The sequence below is a fragment of the Poecile atricapillus genome, chromosome 4, assembly GCF_030490865.1.
Source record: "Poecile atricapillus isolate bPoeAtr1 chromosome 4, bPoeAtr1.hap1, whole genome shotgun sequence".
Classification (NCBI taxonomy): Eukaryota; Metazoa; Chordata; class Aves; order Passeriformes; family Paridae; genus Poecile; species Poecile atricapillus.
The window spans coordinates 14,380,016-14,406,073 of NC_081252.1; the positions used below are offsets into that span (position 1 = coordinate 14,380,016).

At 41.1% G+C, this 26,058-nt stretch overlaps 1 protein-coding gene across 2 annotated transcripts in view; it reads right to left on the minus strand.

Annotated features, from left to right (window-relative positions):
• The window catches only part of SLC7A11 (solute carrier family 7 member 11), a 71,279-nt gene that overhangs the window by 12,104 nt on the left and 33,117 nt on the right, over window positions 1-26,058 (minus strand). For both annotated transcript variants that reach the window (XM_058838771.1, XM_058838772.1), the window contains exons 7-10: window positions 9,041-9,164; window positions 7,779-7,882; window positions 7,233-7,329; window positions 3,621-3,770 (exon numbers count right to left, since the gene is read on the minus strand). In XM_058838771.1, coding sequence (XP_058694754.1) covers window positions 3,621-3,770; window positions 7,233-7,329; window positions 7,779-7,882; window positions 9,041-9,164 — 475 coding nt within the window. The remainder of the gene's footprint in view (window positions 1-3,620; window positions 3,771-7,232; window positions 7,330-7,778; window positions 7,883-9,040; window positions 9,165-26,058) is intronic.

Sequence of the window (26,058 nt, forward strand, 5' to 3'; positions counted from 1 at the left end):
TCTGGCAGTTTGGTCATGGGAGGTTGAGGCTACCTTCACTTTAGTGGAACTTTTTTGGTTAATGGTTCCTTCCCTGAGTAGACGCACTCATGCTGCCAGGGCAGAAGTGGGTTTCCTATCCCACTTTCCCATGTCTTCCCCATGGTCACGTAGAAAGAACCACAGCTCAGTTCGTGAGGTGTACCCTCTCTCTCTAGCTGGGGGACGCTGGGGGTGGAGTTTGGGGCTTGTGACTCACCCTGGTGCCTGCCATATGGGAGCTGCTCTTCCTCATCTCTTCCCTCATTTCATTCATTTCTTCTTTGAGTTCCTTAATCACAGCAGAGACCTGAGCTTGCAGCGGGCCATGGACCATACTCTCTAAGCTTGTTGGTGACAGAACCCACTGTCTCTCAGTTGTTATCTGCATTAATCCTTGCAATGAAGGTGGTGTATTCACATGGCCCTAGACTTGCCAGATTCCACAACATCTGCCCAGTGCACCTGACTTTGTCGGGGTCATTATCATGCTGTCCACCCATTCCAAAAAGGACCTCTAATATTGCCACTTCTCTCAACTGTTGGATCCCTTCCTCAATGGTTTTCCATTCCCTTCTATGATAGTGCTCTTCCATTCTCTCTCTGTGGACAAACCTCTCTCTCTCTTACACTCATCAAAAGCCACTCCCAGATGGAAAGGGGCCCTGGCTCCCTTACAAATACTTGATTCACACCTGAGTCCTGGGTCAAGGGTCCCACATTCTTTGCCTCACCACCATCCAGTTACATGCCTGTACTCATAAGGTCCCAGACCCAAAGTAACCAGGTTGTATAAGCCTCACGCCCCTGCCTCACAATGTCTTTCGGCAGATTATGGTGGCTCTCATACATCAGGGACTTGGTGAAGATCTCAACCTCTGGCTCCCCTGTGGGTTGTGAGGGCCCTCCTTTCTTATCCTTATCAACAGGGTGCTGTGATTTCATCTGAGACTTCCTCGTTTCCACAGGGGCAACTGTTGCTGGCTGTGACTGCCCTTGTGGTTCAGCTGGAGCCTGGACAGTTGTAACATCTGCGGATTCCACTGCTGCACCATCAGACTCTCCATCTTCGAGACAGGGGGAGGGTTTCCCAGCAGCTGAGTAAATGCACTCCTTTAGCATCTGGCCCATCTCATGCATCTCCCTCACCAGAACCCCCACCCACTCTGGGTGGTTCATTTCTGAGGTGGGCTCTGCGGCAGGGGCAGGCTCTGGGGCAGCACCCCTAGTTTCTGGGGTGGGTGTCAGGGTGCGTATCCCAGTCAATCTCCCCTTATCTCTGAATGCTAAGTAGAACAGGCCTATCAGCAACACCAGCTAGTGTATGGTGTCATTAGCACCTAGAGAAGATTTTAACCCTTTGAAAGCTGGTGGGGTAAGCTCAAGGAACTGAGTGAAAGGTTGGGAGAAAATTTCCCCAGGTGTCATTTTCTCCCAGTAGGTACCATTATTAAAGCAATCCCAAAACCAACCAGTCAGTGTGTGATAGCTCTGAATCCATGTGCCTGCTTTCCAGAAGAAATTAAACACCCACAAATTCCTCACCTTATCAACTCACAAAACAAACTGGATAACAGCCACACAAGCCTTAGTTATAGCACCCATATTTAGATAAGGTGGAGCAAATGGGAGAAATATAGCTGTGACCACATGCCACCTGAACCTGGGTAAGCTGGACCACATGGTTCTACTTAATGGGGTTTCTAAATCTAGCACACACAAGTTAGGTTATTTAAGAACTGTTATTTCTTTCTTGACCTTTTTTTCTCAGTGCCCTCAGGCCCCACTGTTGGGCGCCAAGATTTTGAAATCAAGGTGTTCTCAGGCAGAGATCTCGGGATAGGAATAACAGTTCTTTACTAGTGTGTATAACAAGGCACACAAACAACAATAACTACAGCATTAGCAAGAAAACAGAACCAGGGACCCCGTGACAGCCTTCTCGGCCAAGATGGGAAGGGATGGAGGAGAGGCTTTGCTTCACAAACCCCCTTGGGTGGGCAGTCCCAGTGCTCCTGCAGGGCTCTGAGGAACACTTAGCTGGAACAGCAGGAATGAGCTGAGATCCTGGGCCAGTGGCTGAGGTGGATCAGCAGCTCCACGGCGGTGGCTGGCACTGCCACACATCCAGGCAAAACAGGGGGTGCGAGGCCCAGCAAGGAAGAGGGAAGAAGGAGAAGAAGAAGTACCAGTTCTGTCTGGGTGATGGCAAAATTCCCTTCCCTCCACAGCAACAGATCTTAGTGAAGTGTCCTCTGAAGCTGAAGAAGCCCACCAAACTGTCCCCGCCCTCCTCTTTTCCTGCCCCCCTTTCCTCCTAGGCCCAGCTTTGTGTTTTTCAAGTACCCACCCATAACAGACAGTCCGAAGATTCCCTCATCTGTCTCACAACCATCTCAAGAACAGAGACTAAGACCCTGAATATCACAAAGGACTTGGTTTAGGGGTTTGGGCCTAGCTGAGGTGGATGTTTGCCAAGTGACTGTTTGCAGGTGGTTGCACAGTACACTGCCCTCATTCCTGCTGGTGAGTAGAGGCTTGTGCGTGGTACCCCGCACAATGGGTTTCCACAACACATTGCCCTCGTTCCTGCTGGTGAGCAGAGGCTTGCAAGATGTGGTTTGCTCTGTACCCTACACCTGCCCCCTGCACAATGGAATTCATCACAATGATCACCATTCTCCTCTGCTTTTGGCCCTGTGCCCCTTGCTTTGTAAAAGACTATAAAATCACACCCAAGTTTACCTTCCTTTGACATCTCCCCAACGGACAGAAGACTCTGCATCGTTGGACGGCTGAGTGGACTTCAACATTGGTAGCTATAACCCCTTACTCTCTTATGCTTTGCTTTCTCCTCTTTTCCCTCTATCAAATATTAGTGCTGATGAGCACTCAATAAAATGTGGTTTGCTGTTTAAGTCCTTGGTTTGCTGATAAGCTTTTGTACTCTAAGATTCAATAAAAGAACTACACCACGAATCCCACCTTGTGAATTATGACACCACCAAGTACCAGCAGTCAGGGTTTCCCAGCAACTAATGGGTAAAAATTCCACAGGTGAGCCAGAACTAAAAGAAGGACACCTAATCCCCAACAGACATAAATGCTCTCTCTCATAAATTCTAATGCTTGACATGACTTTTTGGTGGTAAAATTATCCCGACCTTTATCAAAAGAGACATCAAATAGAATAAAAAGACTGGCTGAAAATTAGGTTGGCACATGTAACCCCAGTGTTTGCAGTCTGAACCCTTTGTTACTGCAGAGGGCTCAAGGTATTTCCATCCATCACACAGCTCACATCACACAGCCTGAACACAACAGACAGGCAAAACTGAGCAAACACCTTCATCTCAGCACAGCAGCTTCAGTCTCTGCCCCCCAAGCACAGGGAAGAGGCAAGAATTCTTTTCCAGAATGGAACACAGCTGGGGTAGCACTGGGGACCTTGCAGGAAAACTCTGTCTTCACTGCAAAACACTGTTGTCTCTTAAATCTGTTTTTCCTGAAAAAGAGTTACATCAGAAAATGCTCCTTTGCTATCTGACTACAGGATAAAAAGGAAGGAGGATTCATGTAAAATAGTAGAGAGCAGATATTACCTTGAAAGGACGAGGCATATCAGGACGTTTATATCTGAGATAAATCAACCCAGCAACTACTAGTCCAATAAAAAGCCACCTGGCAAAGCTGAGGAAATTCAAGAGGCTGTAGAGATCCCCGTTGAATAACATTATCATTGTGAGAGGATGCTGCAAAAGAAATTCAGAGCATAAGAGGGGTTCAGTAGATCGGTCTCTATTATTTTACAGCAGTGATGTCAAATTTTCCCACAGGGACAAGCACCACAGCCTTATGCACACACCTGAGTGCCACAGACTTCAGGCTTGCCTTTGTCATGCAATCTGGTGTGTGATCAATGTCTAGCCCACCCCCTGGGTGGCCACACATAGTCAATACAAATCTGTCCCCTGTGACCCAGACAAAAATGCACAGGCACACTGCACCACCAAAGTGCTGGAGCATCCTGGGCAGAATTCTCATGGGATATGAGCCCACTGCAGGTTTACTTGCTCATTGCTGATGCAAATGATAAGAACAGTTAAATTTTGGTCACATCTGATCATATGAAAGCAGAGGTTTCTAGGTGTTTTGTGGAAGGAAAACGTCCTAGTCCCTCAGGCTTCAAAGGGGAAGTAAGCAAAGAGGAAATGGCAAGGGGCAGTTCCACACCATGAGATACCAGCTGGGAACACTGGGTTGCCACCAGCTTAGTTTTGCCTTTCTGACTTGCAGAGTGCAGACTTATTGCACATTGTAAATGCAAATATTTATAAGCAGAAGGAAGAATTTAGCTGTCATTCAGGCAGCTACAGAAGAGCTAGAAGGAGAGGAGATACCAGACTAGTGTTTCTCCTTAAAAAGCTAGTCTGAATACAAGGCTTCTGAGAGGCAGGCAGAAGGTTATGTATAAAACAGAGTGTTTTGTCGTGAGTTAGATGGTTAGTGAAGGCTACATGGATCAATTTCAAAGTAGTATCTGGACAAAAAATGTCTTTGCATTTGGGCATGAAGGACTAAGTCAAATTCACCATATCCCTCATTCTTCAGCAAGAGGAAAGATCCTGGAAGTGAGAGCCCTTAGGTTTATAACAAGGCAATAGGTGAAATCAACTGCAGATACAGTAAAACACTGAGCTAAATCTTTAAACAGAGAAAATTAACTTGTATCATTTATCTAGCCTCTCCTTTTTTTCAAAGCAGTGCAGACAACATGGATTTGAATCAGAAGGATCGATATTTCAAATGTGGATCTCTGGACTCCAACTTTTAATGACTTATAAAGTACTTGGTTACTTACATATAGATATTAAACAAACTCCTACGTAAATGTCAAGGGAAATTGTACCGCTGAATTACATTGGGAAAGATTTCTTCTCTACAGACTCAGCCTCTAAAAGTTTAAAATCTGTTATAACTATAATGCAAGCTATATGCAATAATGCAAGTGAAGGAGAGCTATCATCTCTCCTTCAAAAAATACAAGAAAAGAAGAGAAAAACTACAAGAAAGCAGGATTACAATCAGATTGCATAATTTCTGTGAGTTACTACACACATCTATAAAATTCCTCACATTGGTGAGGAATACTTCTGGTCCAGGTAGCTCAACTTGCGAATTCAGATGCAGACTAAGATGCAAATTGAAATGCAGACTGAGCTCATAGATCCATGAGGAAGGCTGACAAGAGGCCATGAAGTGCCAGCCTTTGCGATAACAAAGCCTATGAAAGACTGGTGACTCCAGCCAGAGGAAGAGACAATGGGTGACACAGCAGGAGCCAGGAATTGCTGACCCTTCAGATACCAAAGCAGATGAAGACTGGTGAAGCCAGCAAAGTGGATGAACACAGAGATGGAGGAGGAAACAAGGACTTGGAAGGAAGAACAAGACTTGTGGGGAGAATGTAGGGTATAAAAGCCATGGGATTCCTTTGCTGGGGGTCCCCTCCTCAGGGGCACAGGTTCATCTGTTTCTGTGTTCCTGTGCTGGGACTAAGTGGCTTTATGGAATGAGACATCTGATACTCTGCCATGGAAAACTCAGGGCTGAAGCAGTGGGGAAACCAGGCCTGTGAGTAGGATGTGCAGGAGTCCAGCGGTGACCCATCGAGTCACCAGAGTCACCACTGTGAAGGGGCTATGGTCCCAGCAGTGATCTGGCATTGGGCGTGTGATTGCCGGGAAGTCTCGTGAATGGTCAAACTGGGAAATTTCTCTAGGAACATACACACATAAACAAATTTCTTAATTTCAAAAAAAGGTGTTGGTTTGTTTTTTAATTTAACAAGCTTCAAACACATGCTTGTTTTCTCAATTTATCCTGAAGAGCTCTTTCCTTTCTTACAGTGTGCAGAACTTGGAAGGAGAAATAAAATAGGGAAATGCTAAAATTACTATTGATGTAGAATATATCCTGCCACTGCTCTATTTGCAATAAGGTTAGCTAAAACATTGCAATCTTTGAAGGAAAGCCATCTTCATATGAGAATCTGACTTTTTCAAAGGAAATCAATGCACTGGTGTAACAGGACTATATGCAATAGCAGAAAATGTCTGTCAGTAAAGAATAATGTATTAATACATTTTGTGCATTTCATTCCACAAAAAATAGTCAATGCAATTAACTCACAAGGTATGACTATACCCAAAGAAATAAATTCAAACTAAATGTTTATGGAAAATTGATTTCATTAAAACTTGTCACCATAATCACACTGCCTAATTTACAAAATTTCAAAGCCTATGGTTGTATGTGTACATATAAAATTCAACAATTCAGCAGTGAGCTTACAGGCATCAATAGCAAAAGCTGATTCAAATTCCACAAGCATTTGCTCTTACTAGCATAGACTCATAGGTACAGCTTTTGCTTTGGCTGTAAGTCCCCAAATATGGCACACGCCTATCCAGATACACTGCAGTCACTGATCCCAAAAGAGGGGCTGAACACCCATGACTATGAAGACTGCAAGTTAAGTGAGAATCTTCCTCGCACTTAAAAACTGAACTTTAAAGTTGATATTTTGACATTTAGTCGTAACATTTTACCATACAAATTAGTCTGAAAAGCTAACACATGGCTAACATTTACCTTTGCTACTTATTTTAGAAGTCAGTAATAGGATTTCCACTAAAGCACCAGTGTTTTTTCCTAGAGAAGTCACAGACTATTTCCCAGGCACATGTTCTCTTATTTTTTAATCAACACAATGCTGGACAGCTGAGGGTTCCCTCTCCATTATCTGAGTGCAAAACTGTTTGCATTTGTCACTATAAGGTAGTATAATGAGCCTTTAGGGTGCTCCCAGACGCTGGTGTTTAGTTCAACTTTCAGTTAACTTAATCCCTTTTTTGTTTGTTTAACTGTAATTTGTTTCTCTGAAAGGGAACTAGCTCATCACTAGAAGGTCCTTAGAAATTCAAAGCAGTGAGATATGAATTAGATTGCAGTGATAGGCAAGAAAGCAAGGAGATGATAGAATAAGAACAACTTCTAAATCTCATTCCTCTTTCTCCTGTCCTCCGCCCTGCCCAAAGCCCATGTTCACATTAATAAATGAGACTCAAGCAGTGACCAAATTCTGTTTGAATCCTCCAGAGCAAGCCTATCATATGAATTCTAGTGCAGGAACATTTCTTTGTATGATTTACCAAAACAGTGACAGCTGGCAGAGGAGTGTGCTTGCGGACATGAATCATGGAGAGAATTTCTGGAAGGTGACCCTCACGGGATGCAACGAAGAACATCCTGGTAGGAAATAAATGTGGACAGACTTTAAAAGTACTCATTACCATGAGTATGCAAAGTGGCTCATGAAAGTCACAGAGCAGAGCAGCTCTTCTTAGTCTTGTTTGAGGCGTTCTAAATGAAAGCACTGGCAGGAGAAACTCACACACAGAAATCAAAATAATCTCTGAAGGTGTCCTTTGATTTGGAAGGAGTTAATATCTTCCCTTCAGTTTTCCTCCTTTATGTGAAAAAAAGCAGCCATTGATTAAGGGCTAGCCTCAGAGAGATTAATTTCCAACCATTCAAAAGATTTTTTAAAAAATGAGAAAAAGGCCTACACCTGGTAAACAGTGTAGTCATTTATCATATCCTGCTAAAGGAATGAATCCTACTCTCCCTTCCCCTTGCTTCCATGCTTTCAGTATGTCTCCCAAGCCCTCACCCCCAGGAACATCAGCAGTGCTCACCTGGAGACTGCAAAAATGCCACCATTCATAGATCCAAAGCAGGAGAGAGCAACAAACACTGGTACAGCTAAAGAAAAGTTTCCCATTAGTCGTTCAGCAAAGGTCTGTTAGAAAAAACAGAAAAACACACAATGATTTTTCATAAAATGGGAAGATAATTGTCCTCTATTAAAAAATTATCATGGTGTTAGTTATACTCCTTCTCTGCATCCCTTGATGAAAACTGTGCTGTGTATATGTTGCCTCTTCTGTGAGAGCACAGCTACTACAGCTGAGCTGTCCTACCCTTACCCCTGATGGCATGTGGAAGACCTCCAGTTGAAGCAGTGATGAGGAGGTGGAATCAGGCCCTGACTCATGTCAATTTAGACCATTATGGCTCCAAAGAAGACCAAGTCTGAATGGATCAAGGTCTGATCCGCACACCAAATACCTTTCATCTACAGCTTTCATTGCACTCAGCTGGTATGACTCAGTGGTATAGTCCATCCATTCAGGCTTTAGTGCTTTAGGTTAGCAGAAGAGCCTTAACTGGAGTTTGGGGCACTACAGACAACATGCATAATTTTTGTCATGTTTATAAAATGCTTTCTTTCTAGACATCCTGTAAGCTACAGAATTTGGTCATTTTTTAAAACTCACATCAATTGAAATAAATACAAGCAGTATCACTACTGGAAAAGAAATGGAATTATTTATTTTCTCCTTGTGACTCAGACACTACAAATATAAAAATCAGTGTCATCACCACAATTCAGCGAGAACAATCAAAGCAGTATTTCCCAGCCAGGTTGCCTTGCAATTTCTTCCCAAATGAGCTCCAGTATTCACAGCAACCCCCTTCCAAGCACTCAGGACACACATTGTGCAGAGAAAAAGGTCCTGTATTCGGCTACACAAGATATTTCAGAGCTCTCTCTTCCACGATGTCTGCAATTCCTGCTTCCCAGGAGCTGAACTTACAATTTAGCACTGAATTTTTCAACCATGTACTTGGCTATGAAATGTAGCTCCTACTGACTTTGTTGTAAGAGGTAAATAAATACAGTCCAAAGTTACATTATAAATGCTACTGATGGCCTGAAGTGCAATCCCACTCATCAGCCAAAAATCAAATTTCCCTGGAATGCTAGTGAGTGCTGCCATACTAAAACCTGACTGTATCTGTCCACCCAATCTTTTTACCCCCTGAAAATAAGAATAATATCAACAAACACAACTGCAGCAGGAATATATCTTTGTATTTTTCTTCTGTAACTTACCACTGCTACAGCTTTTGAAAGCAGCAATTCCCCAGCACTGATTGTAGTGAAATAAGCCACGTTTGTTAACACATAGCCAACTGTGACGATAATCATTGAAATGCATATTGCGAGGGGTATGTTTCTGAAATACACAAGGTAGCTCATTATTTTGCAATCTGGTTTGAACATGATTCAATGAACATGAATCAAATAACATGAGAAGAAGCCACTAATGATGGTGAATGCATATTTGGTGATCCCAAAATAACATCATCAGAAACTACCAGAAAAAAAAAAGGAATAAACAAAACCCTCTACACAAAGGAAACAGGTTTATAATGAAAAGGTGAGAAACCATTTGAAAAAAGAGTCCTTTGGGGACACCAAGGCTTGTGGCCCTCATGCTTCCCACTGGTCCCCCACTTCCCATTTAAGTTGCCTACTCTGACTTGCAAGCTGAACCGAAACACCGGGGGGTGTTTGCCATCTTCCCCTGGATACCAAAATATGCAGCATGCAAAATTCTGCCCTTTCCTCCTGGGTGTATTTCTTCCTTTACATACCTTATCACATCCCAGTTATCTCTCTCACTATTCAGGGGAACATGAGAGCAGAATATGACACAGAAATGGAAACAGCACAAATTTGTAAATTTAGCACAGCACAAATGGTATTGAAAAGCACAACCCCTCTGCCATCCTAGCTAGAAGATGGAACAATAACAAATATATAATAATGCCAAACTTTTATATAGCATGTCCTTCTAGTCAGCAGAATTATATCTAGAAAAGCAGAATTATTTCTGTTTTCAAAAGGAGGAACACAAGGCACAGTGAATTTGTCCAAAGCCACATTGCAAATATTTGTTTGACTCAGGAGAAAAACCCAGATGCCTGAAGTGTTACTCTAGTCTCTTTCCATCTAATATTATTGATATCTACATCACGTCTAGAAAAAACTCAGATCTGAAACTAATCCTTTAGTTCCAAGGCTGAGTGACAGTATGTACGGTCCCTCTGAGGAGAGCTGACAGCTCCTCTTTCATGGCTGGTTCCCTCCAGCTGTCTATATTAAGGCTGCTTTTGGAGGGATGGAGAGGTTACCATACATAAAACAGGTCACCCCAGGAGGTGGAAGAAGGGAAAAACAGAACTAGGAATTCTGGTATTCCAGAAAAGACCAGAAGTACATTTCTAAAGGACTACTGTAATTGCCACAAAGAAAAAGGTATTTTGAAAACCAACACAAAGATCCATTCTTTTCTGATATTGTGATAACACAGCCAGGTCAGAATCTAAGGACCTTCTTCACTACCAGTCCTTATTTCTCAAATAGATCCTTCACATCAGTATGGCTATATAGAGCTGAAAACAAGCTCTAACCTGAGACTGAATAAATAAATGTATTTATAAATAAGTAAAGCAGGACAGTATCATTGTTGCACATCTTGCCCACCTCAGAAACCATGGTGTCAAATGCTCCCATTAACCCAGACACACAGGTAGGTAAGAGGATCATGCTAGTAATGTAACACCAAATCTGGGTATACATCATGATACTGTATTAAGTCACAGATACCTCATGCACACATCTCGGTTGAAGAAATGGGAAAAAGGGAAGCCAGACAACTTTAGGATGTGTTAATTGGAGAAGACAACAGCAAGGACTAGAGCAAAGAGTCCAGAATACAGAATACACAAAAAATACTGCAGCTCTGCATGCTGATAATATATGCCAAAATGGGGCTTGTAGGTCAGTTGCCAGATACATTGCAATCAGTTGGGTTAAGCTTCTTACCTGACCTGGGTGCAAATTGAATTCAATCCTCTTGGCATCTGATTCAAGGTAGGGATACATGGATTTAAAGCCTCTCAGAGTGGGTATTTTATCTGTATTTTCTGCATTGCAGATGAATGCTTCAACCACCAAGCTTTTGAAAAATCAACCCTGACTCCAACCTTAAAAACAGTTTTTTCAGCCAAATATAGCAAATTTGGGCTTTTTTCACAAATACCATTTAAATGACTGAAAGCATATTGCTAAACTTACACAGATTATCTTTCTTTATTCTAACTTTTACTAAACACTTTATATTCACATATAATTTAAATCTCAGTTTAATTTCTGATAAAACAAAATGGTAATTCAAAACTGGGGGAGTGAGGGGGGTGGGGTTCAAAGAATCATGCTTCCAAACATGACCATTATCTTGACACTGCAAGTCCTGCTTTGTTGTGCTGAAGAGTGCTAACGCCCTTGGATAGTAATACCAACAAAAAAACACACTCAGAAGAATAAGCCAGAACTAGTCAGGAAGCACTATTCATTAAAAAGCCTGCAAATCATAACTCAGTGCCTGGAGCAGCACAAGGGATGCTGACTTATAAGCTCCCAAATCCCTCTTCTGGAAGGAAACAACTGCTCAGGCAGCACCTCCTTTTGTCTCCTTTCAGACGGCTGTCGTACACCCGCACAACCCTTCCAAGTGCTGCTTATTACCTACTGCTTCCAGTGACAGATTTAGACAGAAATAAAAGGCCAGTTTCAAGATTTCAGAGATAAGCAATACAGGATGGTTCATGTCTCACTGACACCTCCACTCAGATTCAGACTTGGTCCTCAGATCACCTGAAAACACAGGCAGACAGGTAGGAACCATATGTAAAACCACTGAGTGAGAGCTTTAATTGTGTCTTTTCTAACCATCCAATTTAAGAGACAGTTTCCAATTTGCAACAGGATCCCATTATCAGACTCTCTGCAGTGAACTAAAGTCTCCATGCTGAAATAAAAGCTGTAGTGCCATTCGCAATAAAGACTACCGCCTTTCCCTAGAGGATCACTGTACCAATTTTCTTGGAATATTTTAGATATTCTCCAGACTTCCAAATATTGTCTCTAAGTAAGAAAAATCATACCTATGTTCTATTCTCCATTAAATTTCCTCTACTGATGGAGTTTCCACCTTTTCACTTCTGCATTCTGTAAATCTCACACACAAGACAGGGTGTCCATCATACTGATTAGCAATGTTTCTGATGTAAAACAAATTCACAGCTGCCTCACAGCTAGCTGAGACTTTTGGACTCGAGAGAGAGAGAAAATTTGAGAAAACATATTTTCCACTTTTATTTTTTTTAAAGATTTTGATTCATCAAAGCTCAAACGTCTGATGGGAAACTTGACCCTATCAGTAGGAGATTTCTTTGGGAAAAAAATCTTAGAAGCAAAACACAAATCTTATCCTACTGACAAAGACCTCAGAATGGTCAATGGCTTAAAAAGCATGGCTGCTCAGATACAGGAGACTGCAGAATCTCATATCCTTAAAGCAAACTCAGGACTTCAACTTGCATTGAAGTGGTTACTGGTTACTATAGGATAGTGTTCCTATTTTTGCACTTCATTTCAGAGTGATACTTCTAAAGATTTCAAAAGGAAAAACAATTCTTTTCAAACCAGCTGTTTGTCTGAGTAGACCTTGAGGTGCTAATCACAGAATCATCATAGAATCATAGAATTGTTTGGGGTGGAACAGATCTTAATCATGTAGTTACTGTCCCCCTGCTGTGGGCAAGGTCACATTTCATTGAACCAGGTTGCTCAGGGCCCCATTCAACCTAGCCTTGATATTAGCTCCAAACTTATACAATTATTTGTAAATGTCTTGAGCATTAGTGTTTAGATGATATTCAAGCAGGCTGCTCCTTGGTTAGAAGGGGAAGCTGCTGCAATACTCATGTCTTCTCCCAAAACTTTGAAGAAAATCAATATCAAAAGGAATCTGAGGATATTGATATTGATATTAAAAAGTCTTTTAAAAAGTGGGTGAGAGACAATTAGGACAGCTTCTATGTAGCTAAATGTTGACTAAAATTGAATTGAATCTCCATACCTTTTAAGACTTACCCATCCCAGCTGCTATTCAAAGCTAAACCTTCCCCTTCTGCCCTATATACAGAGCAACTGTAATGAAGAATCACACTTGAACAAAGAACACATTTACTTTGTGATCCCCAGAAAAAGAGTCACCAAGGAGCCTACCATCAATAAGAATTTCAGTGCTGGGAATACAGCTAACCCATCCTGTGCTATACAAGGTTGAAATTGTTGCTAAGTAATGCTGTATATTGCTTGGAAGCAGATTTCCTTCCTCTAGAACCTGTAAAAGGCACAGGTGCTAGGGCATATGGTTCAGTTAATCAGGATAACCACTGGATTTTGCATTTAACCTTCAGTGTTGCAGAATCATAGATCTTCAGCTCTAGTACAGCTCTAGTCCTACAAATACTTTTGCAAGAAAAAAATGAAAGCAGAGTAAGCAAGAGAAGGGAAAAAGAGAAAAAAAGTTAAAAGGAAAAAAAGAAAGAAAGCCAGAGCAAGAACCTGAGGAAGAGAAAAAACATGTCAACAAATCAGCTGAGCAACATTTCTGGAAATGTACCGCATATATCCCAGGTTAATGGCAACTTTTATAAGAGCAAGCAGTAAGCACTGAGAGCTGTGTCCACTGAGGGGTGTTCTTTCTATGAAATGACAACCACAGAGTCAAAGACACCTCTCCAAGCCAGCTGAGTTCACAGCAATGAAGTACGTTGTTGCCAGATTCTTTGTTCCTTAGAGGTGATACCAAAACCTTAGAGGTCATACCAAAACCTTTTCCTTGCATCCATATCAAAGCCAGGTTTTACAAATGCTCATCATAGTCAACTGTCCTGAACAAGCCTGCAAGAGTGGGACCCAGCCAGGAAACATAAAAAAAAGGTTGAAATACATAGCTTAATTACTGATAAAGTTACATGAAATTACATCTTTACTGTAGAAAGGAAAAGGTGGAAGATAATTTTACATATAAATTTAGAATGAAAATAGTAAAGAAGGAGAGAAATCCTAATTCCCTCACATGACTTACAGGCAAGTATTTGCTTAGTTTTCATGAGCATGATGCTGTATATCATGTATTTCCTTGTGGAGGCTAGCTTTAGAGCAAGCTGCAGGCCCCATGGCCTGCCAGCCCTGCCTGAGAGCTAGCCTGGGAATTTCATGGGAGGATTCAAAACAATCCTCAAAGACAGAAAACAGCCTGCAGGTGCTGTTTGTCTGTTCCCGTGTTTTCCTTGCAGGAGAGGGTCAGGGGGGTGGTGAACCCCACTGACCAATGATGGTAATGTAGCACCTTACTAACCAATAAGAGTTTCCTTTCTGTACTTTCCACGAACTCGTCTATATAACATGGCTGTAGCAATAAACTAGAGATTCTCTCCTGTTCTGACTCCTTTGAGAGTCCATGCCGTTCTTCCGGCCGTTCCCAATTAGAACAACATTTCCTTAATTGAAAATTTACCACCAGAGGAGTTTCAAAATTTCCCTTTTGCAATAATTTATTCACCATTTGCAATCTGCTAAGCAATTTTCCAAATGAACTCTTCCCAGATTTTGGCACTCTTAAAAAAATCCACTGCACTTCCCATAGCACCGAAGCCTGGCAGAAAAAGAGCAAATTTATTACAAGAGCAAATTTATCCAAATAACTTGTCACTGGAAAAGAAATAACCAAATACAGAAATAAGAAAGTGGCAAGAGAAATTTAATATTCCCAGGACTTCAGTGCAAGACTAAAAGACATACAGGCTTGCCTTAGTAAGTGCTGTGTTCCAGAGTCCAAACTATGTCTCTGACCATTCCCAGGCAGTCATTCTGTGAGCTGTGGCGATCCCAAATCCTGAACAGTAAGCAGTACATTTTGATATAAACTCACTTATCCCTGACATGTTTTTCATGTAAAGAGCAGCCTATAAAACAACACATTACACTGAAGGGATCAAACAGTCCTCACCATGTCAACAGGTGAAAAAAACTACAAGCTCATCCATCTGCTAGGAGAAAAGGCAGATGTAAAACTTCAAAGGAGGTCACCTCCCAGGACTGAATCAAAGCCAGGAATAGAGACAAAACGGATAGGAATCATCACAGTACGTATCAAATGCACGTATTTCTACATGCTAACTAGTGTCTCAGCAACTGCTGACTTCAGTGACAAGCTATTATTAATTTGTTTATTGAAGATTCCCATCAGCAAATCATCTCTTCCCTTCACTGCCTCCCATTATGTTCCATCCTTATGTTCCAGATCAGAGGAACTTGCAGTCTGTGGGCTTGCAGCTTACAATTACAAAATTATTGAATAGACCATATTCAATTACATAACTGCTCTTCATCATCCTGTGATTTTTTTTTTTTATTTTGAGAGAAGGAATGAAAGAAAGGAAAGCCCAGTCATTAAGCTGCACTCTCATTTACACCATCACATACTCCATGGATGCTACTGCTGAAGTGAATTTTAAAGAGTTCCCCTTCTTCATTTCCATGCTTTGGTTTTTACTTCAGAGACACAGCAGCATGACACTGGGAAAAAAAAAGTGAAGAGTCAGGCTACAGTCTGCATTTAAAAGCCTTCTTGCATTCTACCACCCAGCAAGAGAAGAAAAGAGCTTCTGCTGTGTTACTCACTTACTTCTTAGTGTTTAACTTCGCTGGTTCAGATTATAATTGCTTAGAGTTCATAAATATTCTGGTCTTCCATGATCAACTAACTTTAAAGGGTCATATTGTGTCATCAGTGTGCTGCAAAAAGCAGGAAATTTCCTTAACTTCTCAGATGTTTTCAGCACTTTTTCCAACAGGCTTTCCTCAAAAACCAATTAGCATAAATACTGACTTGTAGTAAGACTTCGGTAAAAATTGCACAGAGTAACACTCTTTTCCATAAGACATCTCCTTTCAGGCAAATCCTCCCAGCTCAAATCTCAAGAAGGAAATCTGTCCACAGCCCTTGGGAAACTGAGTTGTTATGCTCGCAAGTGGATTTGCTTTAATTTTAACAGAGATTTGAAGTTGGCTACAATGTCTTTTTGTACAAACTCAGGTTGCCAAGATCTGACCAGAGTGCTCATTTACTGTCATGGCTCAAGCCCCACCCTGTCAAGTCAATACCTTTTATGAAACATCTTTCTTATTGATTGCTCTGAAATTTGGATTACCAGCCAGAGATACTCCTTGTGGTCAAGCAGAATCCTGAATCATTCTGCATGGAGCAAACAGCACTACCGGCATTCCTGAAGCAAACTATGCAAACACAGATATCAAAGATGACAGCTAAAGACAAAAGACTTTTAAGATTACAGCACTAAATATTAGTCTCTCTGTCTCTGCTTAGTCATTTCTTGTATAGCAGGCATATGAGCACTGTTAGGAGCCAGAAACTGAGCAAAAGAGGCAGCACACAGAGCTGCTATGGGGACTAATTTTTAAAATCTCTTTAAAAGAAAAAATGGAATACAGACATAAAACATAAAATATTGATCACCCCCTCTGACTTCTCAGTCAATTCTATTTCCATAAGTATATCAAGTGCCAGTGTTCAACATCTTCATGTTACCTCAGTTGCAAACTTGTTGTACAAAGTTTACAACTGTTTCCAAAAGGCACGTGAAATGTGGCTTTTATTCTGCACTGTAACTTGACCCCAAGTTACATCCATCCTGAGAACCTGAAAGTCCCAAGGAGCTGGCTTTTCTTTCCTATTGCTATAGTCATACCTGCAGGAAAATAGGCCTACACTAGGAACTCAAGTGTGCTTAGTGTTAGAGTCTGGGAAGCTTAACCAGAGAACAGCCAATGCCTGGAAAATGCAAGATCTCTAGCAAAGAATCTGAATTTTGCATTTCACAACCTGAAATGGTAATGAAGACAATGGTTATTTATCTAGTGTACTGCAACAAAAGTGAGGTTTAAGTTTGACCTGTAATTAAAAGTTTGCCACTCTCATAAAACTTGCCTTTTTAAAAGCAGTACAGTCTAAATTCAGAGGATTCAAGTACAAACATATTGTCACTCCTGAATTTTATGAATGTCTATTATGTTTCTATATTACAGCATAATTTAACATCACCCTCCTTTTATTTCATTTGTGGGAAACCTTAATGTCCTCAAGGAAGTTTGTCACCTTTTCCACCAGAGAGGCAAAACTTCAGATTTTACCTTTATTGCCCAGCTCTCTCCCAACCAGGAGTAGAAAGGAGCATCTCTGCTCTCTCAGAAAGCTCCAGCATGTTACTTTCTTCTGAGGTCTATTTGCTGGAAGTGCTCCCAGTACTGCCAGTAGCGTAGGTTATGGTGAGAAGCACTAGTAAATCACAGTGCTTGCTTGGAGGCAAGGAAGCTATAACAACAAACCTGACACAGGGCCATAAAAACAAAGCATCTGCCTGCATACAGCTCCTGTATGGAAATGAAGGGGAAAGGGGCAGAGGCACAATCCAAAGCACTTCCTCCAAGCTGCTTTATTTAGCACATGATAGTGGGTCTAACTTCCTCTTAACAGCTCCACACCAACACATATCTCATTGCCAGACTTAAATAAATGTAAAAGGGAGGAAGTGAAGTAATTGTGTATTAAAAGTAGTTTCATTTATTACAGCAGGCTCTCCTGGGAATTTGAAATTATTAATTCCCTGAGTACCTGATTTATGAACAGCATCTACTTTCTCCAGACAGGATCACTTTTCTTAGGAAAGATGGACCACTGGCAGTAGTTGGCAGTGGGGGAGTGAGGGATATTTAGAATTCTAAACAAGGGAACCTGATCTGGGAGGTGTGCCAATCAGGCCACACAACTGAGAAACCTAAGCCATCATCTACTCCATAAGAAGATCATGGCCAAGGAAAGAGATTACAGTGGTTGTGAAAAGAATCCCACTAAAAATCATGCTGCCTATCACAGTACTCTACCCATGTTCCTGTAAGTACCTCATTGTGTGCAGGGAGTGGAGCTGGGGTGCAAGAAGAGCCCTGCCTTGATCTCTGAGTATTTCTATTGCCCACACCAATGATACAGGTTTCTAAATTGGGTCAGGGCAAATGACAGAGCAACACTTTGAGTAATGCAGGGAAGCAGGCTGGCAAGGCTGCTATCAGTCCCAAAATGAGCCATTCAAGCTCACAGCCTGGCAACAAGTAGCCTGAATACAAAACACCTTGCTCAGTTCCAGTGGAAGGTACAGGAAGGAATGCTACCCCCTCAACCCCTCTAACAGCTGGACTTTTTGGGAAGCATATAACTGGTAGCATATTAATAACTCCTTACAGTAATATGTTGGAGTCTGAGACACAGAGTGTGTGCCCTTGTTTCTGATACCTAACTCTAAGATCCAGAAAAACACTGAATTTCATATAATATGGAATTAATGAGCATGTTTTCATGGTGATACATGAAAACAACTGTTAAAGTTAGATAGAAAAAGCTAAAAGTGAAAGTATGTAGATTATAGAGTTTTCTTAAGTCACTGGGTGAAAAAGTTAGAATTTAAATTAGTTTAGAAAGCAGATGGCAAGATGGAGGATTTAGAATGTTGCTTCGTTTCCTTCTTCTTTCTTCTTCATGTTCTTCTTCTAGAGGTTTTTGGGTAATAGTAAGTGATTGGTTAGAAAATACTGCAGTGCAGCACACAGGTGATGGGTCATTGGGTCATTAAGAAAAATAATATACGTGTCTCTTGTTAATTGGGTAAGAATAAGTATAAAGATAAAAGAACTGCATTGTTCGAGGCCATTTTGTGCTTTCAAAGCCAAAGTGAGCCACAAGGCCTTGTTGTACCATCAGAAAAAATGTACCAGATTGCAGTGATTTAAACTTGTGCAGCTAGTCTGGAGAGACCTGCCAAGTTTTGTAATGACCTTCCAATAAACACAAGAAACAAGATTCTAACGAGCTCGGGAGTTTTCTTCAAATCTAGAGAACTAAGATAAGTGGGACTCCCCACGAGGGAGGATCCCAAAAGGAGCTCAGCTCAGAGAAGACTGAAAAATCCAGGAGGAGAAACAAAAGTTACATAATGAAGGAAGGTAAATGCTTAGGTGCACAGAGCACAGAGGGAAGAGTGTGTATCCCTGTGTGTATGTGCATAAAAGGAGACAGATTTTTCATACTTGCTAAATTCTTTGATATTTAGTTTTGAGCAGGAGACTTTCCACAATGCCAAGAATCATAAAGGAACAATTTGCTGCTGTATGTTACCACTGATATTTTAGCATTAATGAAAACTGCACCATTGGTGAGGAAAAGAGCAGCTATTTGTAACAAGGAGCACCATGGAAACTGAATTATCATTTACCAAGAAAGGCTCTTCTTCTGAAGGAATTCAAAATGAGAAAAATGGTAACTGTAGGTGCCTTAAAGCATTAACATTTTTAAAGATACAAAAAGGTGTAAATTAAATTAAAAGGAGATGTCTTACCAATACTGCACTTCCATGAATGTAGCTATCTGGCAGATAAATTATTTTTTCTGCAGAAAGGAGGGAAATTATGGCCTTGCTAAGGACAGCCCATATAGCAAACTGAAATAACTCTGTATTTCTGACATAGAACAGAAATCCAGAAAACTCCAAATGTGATCTTAAATATGCCTTTGCAGCACACAGCTTTACAATCCTCATTGTAAACCCCTTCTTCCATGTATCTAATGTAAACCTATCTGGTTTACAATCATTACTCCTTTTTCCATAGATTGCAACAGATCCTGGTAAAAATTTGTTAGGGGTTAGGTGTTGTTCTTTTAGTTACCTGTGGAATTTTTACCCATTAGTTGCAGGGAAAACTTGACTGCGGGTACTTGGTGGATACTTGAAGAACACAAAGAGCTCGTTTGGGCCCAGGTGGGGAAGGGGGCAGGAAAAGGGGAGGGTGGGGACAGTTTGGCAGGCTTTCTTCAGCTTTGGAGAAGGACACATTGGGTGCAGAGCTGTTGCGGTGGAGGGAAGGGAAATTCGCCATTACCAGTACCAGATGGAGCTGGTACTTCTTCTTCTCCTTCCCTCTTCGCTGGTGGCCTCACACCCCCTGTCCTGCCGGGACGTGTGGCAGTGCCAGCCACCGCCGTGGAGCTGCTGATCCACCTCAGCCACTGGCCCAGGATCTCTGCTCATCCCTGCTGTTCCAGCTGAGTGTTCCTCAGAGCCCTGCAGGAGCACTGGGACTGCCCGCCCGAGGGGGTTTGTGAAGCAAAGCCTCTCCTCCATCCTGTCTCAGCCGAGAAAGCTGTCACGGGGCCCCTGGTTCTGTGTTCTTGCTAACGCTGTAGTTATTGTTGTTTGTTTGCCTGGTTATACATACTAGTAAAGAACTGTTATTCCTATCCCCAGATCTCTGTCTGAGAGCCCCTTGAGTTCAGAATTATAATAATATGGGAGGGAGGGGGCCTACATTTTTCATTCCAAGGGAGGCTCCTGCCCTCCCTAGCAGACATCTGTCTTCCAAAACCAACACAAAATTTTGTTTTCATTTCTCTTGCAGGCCCCCATTTAAAAACATAAGCTCTGTGGAACAGGACAAATTTCTTGTTAGTTTAGCAATAGTACTTGCAACACATTTTTTCAGTAACAAAAATAAGCACAAAATAAATAGCAGGATCTGGGCCTCTGTGAGAAAAATTACATTCTTAAAAGCAGAGAAAATATGTCATTCTCTGTGCTCCATGGTCATTCTAGTACAGCATTGTGACTGTCAACAACACCAAGCTGAGGTGGCCTACAGCTTGAATCTATTCATGTCTGGGATAGCCTGCAACTAAGAAAAAAACTCTCTTCATGGCTTTCACAATCACCAAGCAAGAATCCTAAAGCATTTCTGCTTATTTTCACATCCATTGAAATATTTCTCCCTTAGACTCACAAGCAGCTTATTCTCTGATGGGAGTTTTGCCCAAGGAAAAGGAATTCCACAGTCTTCCATTTTCCTTGTGGATAAATCTTTACTTTTATCTGGTTGTGCTTAGCAACTGTTTTTTCCTGTAATAAACAGATATGATAAACTAGAAATGTCTGTCATTCCTCTACAATGTTGGATAAATGTAAATTTTCTTTCCTTTAAAATATCACCACATAGAAGTTACACTTCTTTTCATATCAGAGTGCTCCTATTCATTATCCATTCTCTATGGAGGAGGTCTCTAAACTGCTGTTAGTTAGACATTTTCAAATGATTATATCAAAACTGTTCTTGTAAGGGATTTTTAATTCCAACACATTTCAAAAAATTAAATATTATTATATAGTCTACTTTTTCACAATAAACAAAACATAATGAGAAGGTGAAGATACAAATAACAGCACTTGTTCAACAGCAAGTGTCACAAGTGAATGAGGATTGACATAATAAACCACAGCACCACAACTTGTGAAATGCAGTTTATTCACTTCACAGCACCCCGAAGTGTTAATAATCTTATATAAATCTTCTTAGTTTACATTTCATGGATATAGGCTGTACTGTAATTTAAACTACTAAAAAACCCTAATGGTCACTTAGTTAACAACAGTTGTTCCATAAATAAAATATCACTATCACTATGTGTTTAAAATTCCAAGAATATTCACAGCCAAATATCAACATGTAAGCTACACTGTAAGTGACCAGAACCTGGTCCCAGAACATCTGCACACCCATAAGCACTCACATAAAATAGCCACCATGCAGGAAAGGGGTGTGCAGGGGATTAAGAATCTTAGCATTCACTAGCTAAGATCAGTGCTCTTCTGATGGAAATTCTGGTGTAACACAAGAAAGGATGTATCCATCTACAGAAAAGATGTACAAAGCCACACTGTCTTGTTTTGATATGACTATTACATATCTTAAATACAAGCCAGCAAGCTGACTACCTATTAAAGATGAACAATCATATAAGAGAACCCCATTTAATGTCTCATACAAAAAGACAGTATCAGAGTAAGTTATTGTGCTGGCTGAACTAAGTGGAACATATTCCTTTCCTTGTGTGCAATAATACCATTGCTATTGGAATTTTGACCATGCTGTTCTAAAGAATAACTAATCATGGTGGCATGGCACATGTTAATGACTCTTTGTGCATTATAAAACTCCAATCTGATGTGCATGACTGTAATAGAGAGCATACGACCCTTGCAATTTTTGTTGCCCGTTGCTCTGTTTGTATTTTATTCTCTGATTTTATATCTTATCACAGAAAAAAATGCTGTCTTTCTTTCTCTGACAGTCATCTCACCACCTCTGTCAGATGATACCAGCCGGCATCAGCCTAATGGTGCTCCAATAAAAGATTTACTGTTAATGGCAAGCAAGATGCTGCTACTTGTGCTGGTATAACACCCTGCTTACCTAAAACTGCCTTGGCATTCTGCTCTTCCTAATTTTTGAGGTTCAGCATTAAAGAGAAAAGGAAATAAAAAGTGGAAGAAGAGGGCCATCCCCCTTTGGCTCCAGAAGAGGATGCACCACATACAGATCACAACATTGCACTATGAATTAAAGTAGCTGTTGCTGCCCTATGTAACTAACCATATATAATGGGGGTGGTTTGCTTTCACAAATACCTGGATAAATGGATGTGAGACCTTTTTCTATACCCAGGCTATAAACCAACACTGACAGTACCTGTGAGAAAAGGCTGATCTACAATTTCATAAGGAACTTCATGGTTTTGACTGGGGTTTACAGTGAGATTTCAGTGTTATTTGAAACACAGATTTAAATCTCAGACCAAAACATTAGAGTGAGTGCTCTGAGTCACCTCCACAAGAGCTAATGCTGTTGGTAAATACTGAAATAAAAGCTCAAACATCAGACAAAAACAGGTTCCAGTTTTAAAGTGGGAAAAACCTGGGAGAGGTTTGCTACAATGCAGAGCAGCACTCACACCAGAAGTTCTATAAAACATGCTTGCTCTTATAAAGAGTGCAACACCCCTAGTACCCAAGACAAGAGATGTGTGCGACTGTTCTGAACCACCTCAGTTGGACTTGTCACCCCAGTGAATTTATTAATTTTTCTATCTACCCCTAATACACTGTTGCCCATCTCTTTTCCAGTAATTTCAGTCAGGCCTCGTGCTTATGAACCACCAAAAGAGAATGAAAATGTCTAATGGAACCTTCCCTGTGGCCAAGAGGAGAGCTGCTCAGCCCTGAGAAACTTATCGTCTCTCCAGTAAAATAAATTCTTTTCTACAGCTCTGGACCTTCAGCAAACATCAGTCTTGTAAGGGATTTTTATTCCCACCATGAATATTCTGCAGAGCAGCTCAGGTTCCCCATAACAAGGATACTGCCACCCTTCTGTACAGGTACTATGTCCCTCAGTGAAACAGAAATAGATGTTAGAACAGTTTTGTATGAGTTTCAGCTGGTGAAAATGAAGGAAAATCCAGGGCAATGAAAACTTTAAAGGTTCTGATGTTTTGCGTTGCATTACATTACCCTGCTGGTAAATTACAAGAAAGATTGCAGTTTTTCCAGCTACCCAGACTGTGGATAAACATTTGTTTTACTTTCTTAGGAGAGCTGATTCATAGTAACCATGACTCATATAAACAAACAGAAATTATTTAAAAAACAAACCTTACACTCAGCAGGTTATCACACTGGCAAACAAGATGAGCCATGAGGGCTAGAAAGGAACAATCTGCTGTGCAGTGGAACAACACCATGCACCACATGAATAGCCACTGAGGGAACAGACAGGGCCAGCACGTGGTCTTGTCACATCCTCACACCTTGGAGACACCAAAGCTCCATGAAACAGAGTGGCTGCAGGACCCTCTGCAGCAGCCAGCCACAGCCTTGACACCTGGGACACACCTTCTCCACTCTGAAGCAGGAAGGAGGGCAGGAAGCTCCAGCCGAGTTCCCTGGTCTTTGCTTCCGCAAAAGAGGTGCCACAAGTTTGGCAGAAGAAAACCTGATTGAGAGCTTGTATCCTAAGTGTCTATTTCCATGTAGATATTTACCCCTTCTGTGTACACTGCAAGCAAAACCTCACCTATACCTGGTCATGGCATCTTCAATTGTCACCAATGAATTAACAAAAGCAGTCACATGTAAAAATCAAAATATTGTAATAATACAATAGTTTTGGTTGGAAGCTACCTTAAAGACCACCTAATTCCAACCCTCTGCCATGGACACAGACACTTTCCCCTTGACCAGTTTGCTCAATCCTCATCCCCTCAGAAAAGATTAGCCCAGACACAATTTCTCCACTGGCCCTGGGAAAAAAAAAGAAATAAGGACATACATCACAGCAGCCCAGGCATCCGCATGTCCACTCACCCAGTGAGTTTGCAGGAGCCTCTCCCACCCATCTCTCCTGCAGTAAGATCCTGCCCCAATGATGCATTTTTAGAACTATCAAATAGTTCTAACAAATAAACTTCAAAAAACTTCAGTTGTCTCCAGGATTGTGAAGGAATTCATCCAGTCATTTTCATTTCAAGCTGGTTCTTTTATCTTAAGCCATAGAATCTACATAAACAGAAACAAACGTATCATAGCAATGGCTTCTGAAGTATTGCCTTAATGTAGATGCTGCCTTAGAGGGGGACAATCCTGCAGGCAGCATGCATTCCCATGATGTTTTACCATCCTCCCTCCCAACAGCACACACAGAACAGCCACTACTAACCCAGTGTCCTGGGTTAGTATATAGCAGTATGGTATTACACTTTCTGCCCTTGCAATTTATCTTTTTCCTTCCATCCTACACCTATGTTTGCTGAATAGATATGATTTTGCAGGTAGCTGACTACCTTCATGATTTCTAACTAATGTCTTGGTGGTATCCTTATTACATTTTTGAGACATAAAAGGAGTTAGAATCAGATTCTGTATCAGACAATTAGGGGAGAAAGAGCAGAGGTAGCACTATTAATTTCAACACACGTATCCACAAATAGAACCCAGCAGAGCAATACAGTGTCTATCTTTGCATCTATAGCACTCATTTCTATTCTGCCATTCTCCCACTCACTCTTCTCCAACACCCAATGCCAGGTGTCTGCTGTAAGTTAAGTCTGTATGAAGTAATAATTTAGTTTATAAAAATGAAACAAATACATAGAAAAAGATGAGTATTGTGTTTCTTTAGTGTGCCCTCAAAGTTTAGGTATGAAAACTGCATTGCCTAGTCCTGAATATTAAGCCTTCAGCTTAACTTTCATGTGAGTAAAAGTATTTTGTACAATCAATATAAATGTTAGAAAAGGCAATTATACAAGTGACCTTGCCTGGCTCCATTCGATAGTGAATCATTAGTCTTCTCAACTGCAGTTTTATAAGACATCCTTATTGTCTTAATTAATGATCAAGGTACATCTTTGAAATCTTTACAGACACTATAGATTACATCAGTCTCTTTTCTAATTTACACATATTGACTGGCTTATCAGTTTAAACCCTGCCACTTCACTGCAGTCAATTTCTAAACAGAACATCACTTTTTTTTCTTTTTTTTCCTTTTTTTTACATGAAATAGAAAGATAATGAAGCGGAAGTAGGAGATACAAAGACCTGAAGACAAGTGAACCAATTCAAATGCTAAATTTGGGTAGAAAGCAGCTGCCAATGACGAAGATACAGCACCCATGGGTCATCTCTCTTATGGTGTAGAAATTCACCACAGGACTCAGCAGTCATAAAAGCAACCAAAAAAATGGGGTAGCAAAAAGAAAAAGCAAGCAACTGCCCACAAGAAAAGGAAAAATAAATAAAAATATCTAATAATATGTGTTGAATGTATGTCATGTACACATCTCTGAACATCTGTAGATGTAGACTGTAACAGCATCCATTAGGTCAGTCCCTAACTAAATGCCTAAGGAAAACGTGCAGCCTCTGGAAAGAAGCAGGTACACACAGTCGCTGCCTCTGCCTGTCTCAGAGAAAAGCAACAGTGCCCAATGAAATCTGTAATCCCTCCTGCTGAAGCCTTTGCTTCCTTTCATCACCCTGATGACAGGTGAATTCATGCAGTGAGTCATCTTCCCAGACCCTCTGCTGCCTGCATCTATTTCTCTGGTGAATTCAGAGCACTGCTCAGACACAAAGTGCATCTGTCAAACACAGGGCAGGGGTTTTGCAGAGTTTTTCTGCATACATCTGGATCCCTCCAGACTCAGACTGCACAGAACACTGTACTTTCTAGATGTGCTCTCTATTCCCTCT